The sequence below is a fragment of the Vanessa cardui genome, chromosome 6 (genome assembly GCF_905220365.1).
Source record: "Vanessa cardui chromosome 6, ilVanCard2.1, whole genome shotgun sequence".
Classification (NCBI taxonomy): Eukaryota; Metazoa; Arthropoda; class Insecta; order Lepidoptera; family Nymphalidae; genus Vanessa; species Vanessa cardui.
Genome location: NC_061128.1, coordinates 5,081,445 through 5,088,382, shown reverse-complemented (window position 1 = coordinate 5,088,382; position 6,938 = coordinate 5,081,445). Strand labels below are relative to the sequence as shown.

The following is a 6,938-nucleotide window of genomic DNA, read 5'->3' as shown; positions in this document are numbered from 1 at the left end:
AAAAGCATTAACAATAAAGGTTTTAATTAAATTACATCATGGATCAGTCATAATTTAAGAATTAAATTAAACAAAAGGCAAGATATACATTATCTTATATGATTGTATAATTCAAAAGAAACAAATTCAAACTATTTATCTGAGATGTACAATTGTAGCAATTTCTATAACAATGTTTTAACGATTCTTAAATAATTTAAAAATGCCAATCATTAAATAATGCCGAATTGTACCTAAACTAGTTTGTAAACAACTTATATATCGAATATATCTAAAAGATTTATCGCAGGCTTCTTTTTCTTAACGATTTTCCGTACTACCTCTTTATGATTGCCCCGTGGGGGCTTGTGATACCTGTCATCATCATAGTTATCATCATAGCCCTCATCTATATCTGGTTGATATTCAGATGATTCTACAGGTCTATAAGGTTTTTTGACCTTTTTCTTGGGCACTAAAACATAATCGTCGAGATCTTCAGCCTCATATGGTTCAGGGTTTTTATGAGGCTTATATTTCTTTTTAGGTCTCGGAGGAATGTAGTCAGAATATGTATCCTCTAATTGCACATCTGATAAGCCCTGGTGACCATGTTTCGTTGATGACCATGAATTATATTCCTCTGGCTTTGAGGGTTTATACTTCTCATTGTGCTTATACATTTGTATAAGTTTTTCCATGTTAGACGAATCACCGACGTACTTATCAAAGTCATTATTGAATGAGTCTGACGTCAAAGAAGGATATTTTTGCCTTCGAAAGTCTAAATCTATGTTCGTGTAGAGATTGTTTTTCTTTTTGTGTTTCGTTTTACAACTTGGATCAAATTTAAATCCGACATGACTGTGTGGCGCTGAGTCAGAATCTAAATCTTCATGAGGGTGCTTGATAGTGAAGCTGTGAGTATACTCACTAGGTTCTAAGTCGGTTGGGTATTTCGGTCGTTTCATTAATGAATAATCTTTAAATAATGATTCGTATGGATGTCGATTCCGTTTTCTGTCGCTCCCTTTGTACGGTTGTTCTGTGTCAGTGTCCTCTGAAAAGTCGTAATATCTGTCATAGTCTCTCAGAACTTTGTCTTCCATAACACCGTCATCAGCTGTCAGCTCGGGCGGTAAACCATCATTGTTGACTGATGCCGTAAATCCGGAATTAGGTCCAGAAGAGTATTCTACAGTTCTCATAGAGCCATCTGGTTCTATTACACTGTAATGACCTGCGGATATAAAAATAATGTTTAACTTATTTCATAAAAATGTTACTGCGTTCATTTTGGTCATCAATAACTAAAGGCAATATAACGTCTAAGCAATATTGTGAATATATAAACATATTAACCTTTAACAGTGTCACCTTGTTTGGCTTCCCAAACAGTTTTAACATCACCGGTATGTGTATCAGAAACTCCATAACCAAAAGAGTAGTTTGGATTGTCCTAAAAAGAAAAACAACATAATACAAATTTATGATAAATCAATTAGCAGTCTCAGACGACTTTTAATTATTGACGTTCTTGACAGCAATAAAAAACAAGTGAAGAATTTGTGAAATGATACCTTGCGTGCATTGACTCCGTATTTTACTTATTATGACGATTCGTTGCATGTCTACTGATTATACTTTAGTATTCTGAATAATCAATGAGTCTTTTTATAGTTTCCATAAACTTGGAATGCAACTTGTGTAATCAAGGCGAAAAGATGTGAGAGTACAGATGTCAGTTCGTCTATCTAATAGCTACACACTTTCGACGCTTTCCTTTACGCTACGCTACTTGAATACAGTTATATATTTTTTACTATCAGCTAAATTTATTGAGTCTCTTTATTACTCGCATGACATTGATGTATTACACGTTTAAACTTTCGTGATAATTTATTAATCTTAGGAGTGAACATCGAAGATGTAACACGAAACGATTTAAAGTAGCATTAAATAAATTGGGTAAATCGTAATCTGAATATTATAATATACCTCGTTGTTATTTAATATTTTTTCTATAAAAATAAATATCGTTAAGAGACTAAAATTATCCATGTTTAAGACTCAACATATATAATCCAGACTCAACTTTGAACGTACTTTCAAAAACTAAAATATCAATTGAAACTAAACATTTAATAGAAATGTAAAAATAAAATTAAAGTAAAACAAGTACCCATAGTAAATTGGCTACGTGGTCAAAATTAAGCTCGTATGTAAAAGTCGAGTGTAAAAAATCAAGTCAAAATTTATTTCTTTAATAATATAGTCTATTATACAGTCAAATATCATTGAGTACTAGTTTAATTTTCTGATTCCTTGAGAAATAATCCGACCTAGGCGAATTCACGAATTACCTACATCCAAAATAAATCTATAGCGTGCCCGCGTAACACAAATGAAAGTTGAATAAAACCACGTAGAGCTAGTGCAGAATCGAAAATATCAATCAAAGGATAGATATGTATGACGTAATCATCGAGAAAAAAAATCATTTAACGGGTTTGTGTTTGTAAACATTATTCGCCAAAAGTCACTCGCCCGCGGCCATCTTCTCAAGTTCAAGATGAGCGAGCCGCGTGCGCTTGCGCATCGCTCAACTCAATGTCAATGACGGATCGTTGACTTTCGTTTGTTTCCGCATTACACGTTCACTTTTCATTGGAATTAAGATTATATAACTTCTGATCGAAATAATATTAATTTAACTTTAAACATACGTATTGAATTGCTTTAAGGATTTTTATAGTGTATATAACCTCCTTGTCCTGAATTTCCACAAGTACGTTTAAGTTTGTATTAAAAATAAAGATAATATAATTATGACATAATATTAAAAAAACAAAACTATCTTTTTTTATATCGGCGGTTTGCGTCACAAAGACTGTGGAAACGTCGAAATCTAATAGACCCCTACACACTATAAACCTAAGCGCTTATTACAGCTTATTAATTATTATGTCAGTGTCGATACTTATTAAAAATAAATAAAAACAGTAACTGGTTCATAATTTTACCTACTTTAAATCTGGTTATGGGGAAATGTGGGTGAACGATACCAATACTGGTCCATTATATTTCGACACCGTCTCACTTTCAATATTTGCGTATCCAACGACATAACATAACGAGTATTTCGTAAATTAACTCGCTTATTGAAAACAGTTCTCATTTAATCGGTAATCCATAAATGGTTAAAGATTTTAGGCTATATTGTATGTTATTAGATATTATATAATTTTAATGTATGACCAATAACATTACCATATACACGTGATACGAGTTAGCCCTGATTAATATATTTTGTAGTTAAATTCTTATAAGCTAATAGAATTTAAATACGGAATTACCGCACCACTATATGTATATTTGTACTCCAGATTTCATACTCTTTCATGAAGCTACTAAATGTATTCTATTTTAGGATCATACATCGAATAATTATGTCATCAGAAAAAATCTACGTAAAGTTTTTGTTATAATCAGAGAAATGACATTTTAATTCCTATATATTGAATAATATCAACCTATGTGTATCTCATGTTTTCAAATGATGTACGTCTAACTTACTAAGTGATATAAGTGAAATATTGGACGACGAATAAACAAAAACCTTAAAATACAATTTAAAGGCTTAATTTCATATATAATGTAAATTATTTTTTGTGAAATATAGGTATATAAAAAATCAACTATACTTACTTCAACGGATGGTTGGTGTCTTATAGAGTCATCAATGAAGTGGTCTTCTTGCTGAGTTGATAAAAATATATTCCCTAAGATAACCTGGAAATAATATAATTATATTGCTTATAATTTTTACTTTATAAAATATTATTTATATACTTAAATATCATTGTGAAATTTAATAAAGGAAATTCATTATTTTAATATCTATGTTATGAGAAAGTTTAATCAAAAATACTAATATTCATTTATAAGTTTAGAATTAGCATCAAGTACATTTAGATACATTTTTGGATATATAGGAATCTATGTGCCCTACATAATAGCCATTTATTAAATGCAACTTACCAACAGGGTTAGTAACTTAGCCATAATCACTTGCTCACTATGCAATCAAATGCACCATGTAATTTTTTCTTCACTATTTTTTAAACTTAGATGTATATATTTTTTTTATTTTTTAGCAAAACATTGTGTAAACCTGTCCATATCCAAGGTTGAGGCTACACGAAGACGGCATGCAATGTCCATCACTTACCTATTTATAAACGCACACCGTCATACCTGGACTATGCGTATGAATACATACAATGTGCACACATTAATAACCGTCGTCACGTACCTAGGATGCCTTGTTTAATTACTTTATTGTGTACAGTATACTTACACTAATGTTCCACCCCGGATAGAAAACATAATACATTTCCTTAAATCTAAGATACGAATAAGAAATAATTTTTAACAATTATTGTTTTTACGAAAAAAAAAAACATTTTTAAATAATTAAATATAAAAACTGTATTTTAAATAAGTCTGGCTGAATACAAAATCCAAGCGACAGTTTCAGAAAAAAAAAAAATCAAATACGTGAGATTTTTAAAAAGAGAACTAAGAATTGTTGGCTAATATCCAATGTTCTTCGTAGTTATGTAATTCGATTTTCTTAAGTATTGATCTCTTAATGTAAGAAGTTATGTTTTAGTAAGCTGAGTTTGAAGTGAAGTTATGATCTACGTTCTGATAAAAAAGTAGTGACACCATACTAATAAACTATATGAAATAAAAATATTGTTAGATTAAAAGTAAATTACATTTTGTGTCCCTTTTTGAGTGAAAGTGAAATTCAAAGCTTATATTAAATTTCAAAGAAAATTATCGCTACATTTCATCGATAATTCTTGTGCACCACTATTACCTATAAATGCTTAGATTTATTCTTATAGAGTTCTTATATTTCGATAAATAGAGAAGATGAAAATTAAAATAAATAAATTTTGAAATAAGCGAATTTAAAACAAAATATTGTTATAAATAACGATATATTTTTTTTAACTTAGTAAAATTTAGAAAACTCATGAGTATATTACTTGTACGGCATATTTAAATAAAAGAAGGAAGTTATAAATTAATTTAATATCACTTACAATATCAGAACGTTTTCGTTTCAAAACGCATCTAAGCATGCAAATCAACGAAAGTGAATGCGTTAGACGTAATAATTGCGTGTTCTCAGATACAGTTAACGCATACCGCTGTAAATCGCTGTCAAGATATTGCCTTAATAATATTTTACGTTTCTTGTGATTTGACGCCTTTTAATAAAATATAAACATTTTTTATATAGCGACGTAAATTATGATTCAAGGAAAAAAGGACGTTATTTATTTACGGATAGATATGTTAAAACAGTGTTTTGTAACTAAATAAAAAAAAATAATCTTAATTTTAATTGTATATTATTGGTACAAGTGGCTATAACTTCTGTAGTTAAAATCCATTTAGTTATAAAAAGCAAAATGGTTATTTTTTGTGTTGTAATAAAATTACCAAGTGGAAACAATCTTACTCGGTGGTAGGGCTTTGTGCTAGCCCGTCTGGGTAGGTACCACCCACTCATCAATTATTCTTCCGATAAATAACAGTACTCAGTATTGTTGTGTTCCGGTTTGAAGGGTGAGTGAGTCATTGTAACTACAGGCACAAGGGACATAACATCTTAGTTGCCAAGTTTGGTGTCACATTGCCGATACGACGGTGACCACCTACCATCAGGTGGCCCATATGCTCGTCCGCCAACCTATATCATAAAAAAAATCTGACGAGTTTTGGTAAAAACCGAAAAATGCAGCTTTTAAACATATCACTATTAAGCTAAGGTAGCCTGCCTTTGTTTGCGATACGGCAGCTATTCTAGTAGAAAATAAATAATAGGTTATTAATAGAACTCAATGGTGCTTGCTATGCTTATAGATTATTATTAACTAACTTAAATACTAGGCTATCTTCTCTCAAAATCACGTAAAACTAGGCTATCTCTATCTTATTCGTATTGTAAATGTAAAATTTACAATACAATATTTTATGTAAGTCGACTTGACTAAAACCAACATTGAAAAACAGCTTACAGTCACGTAGTTTTAAAATCTGATACGATTATTTATAACCTTCTTCTATTGACAATTAAACGTATTTCTTGTTTAATGAAGATGAATAGTTGAAATTGCTTTAAAAAAATGCAATAGATACTTTTTAAAATGTTTTAACTTCCATAAACGATCAATTCATTATGTTTCATGCTCGAGCTCTTCGTATAACGATGACGAATTGGATGAGGAAGAGCTGAATATTAAAATTTCCTTCTTCGCTTCCTTTAATAAAATCCTATTTGATATACAACCCTCTGTCTGCGAATTAATGACGGACCGCCTGCAGCGATGATACTTTTTCATATAGAGCTAAATGTAATTAACACTGCGTTTTTTGCATTCTATTAACATAGAAAATCGATAATTAAGACTGAATAACAGAAATGAATAACACTACAAAAGTACTAATAGTAATTTAAACCCTTTACCACCGATCAGTGGACTCTGAGACCGCAATATATTTTTGGAATTTAAATGTTTTGATATGTAGATGTGTGGGTGTACCTATGCCTTTTCTACACAACAAAAATATGCGCTTGTATACGAAAGCGTGATGTTGTTATGTTCCAGGGACATGACAAAATCACAATAAAACCACAATAATATCCATGTTAATTTTTTTAAATCGAAATTAAGTATATCTAAAAAAATGTTGCAAGATGGTTTTAATCAAGAGATGTTTGACGAAGAATATATGCCAAAAGAGGATTTGATAAGGAACCTGATTTGTCCAAAGATGATTTACCAGTTGCAGGTCAAAATCTATCAAGCGAGTGTCAACAAACCCATTACCTGCTGACTCTTGTTATCGAGAGAAAAGCTATGACAGTCTGGAAAACG

At 30.7% G+C, this 6,938-nt stretch overlaps 1 protein-coding gene across 1 annotated transcript; it reads right to left on the bottom strand.

Annotated features, from left to right (window-relative positions):
• Positions 1-7: 7 nt before the first annotated feature.
• On the bottom strand, positions 8-4,199 carry LOC124530610. Its single transcript, XM_047104848.1, has 4 exons — positions 4,021-4,199; positions 3,688-3,771; positions 1,342-1,438; positions 8-1,219 (listed from the first exon to the last, which is right to left on the bottom strand). The coding sequence occupies exons 1-4, from the start codon at positions 4,042-4,044 to the stop codon at positions 255-257; spliced, it is 1,170 nt and encodes a 389-aa protein (XP_046960804.1). The 5' UTR covers positions 4,045-4,199; the 3' UTR covers positions 8-254.
• Positions 4,200-6,938: the final 2,739 nt, after the last annotated feature.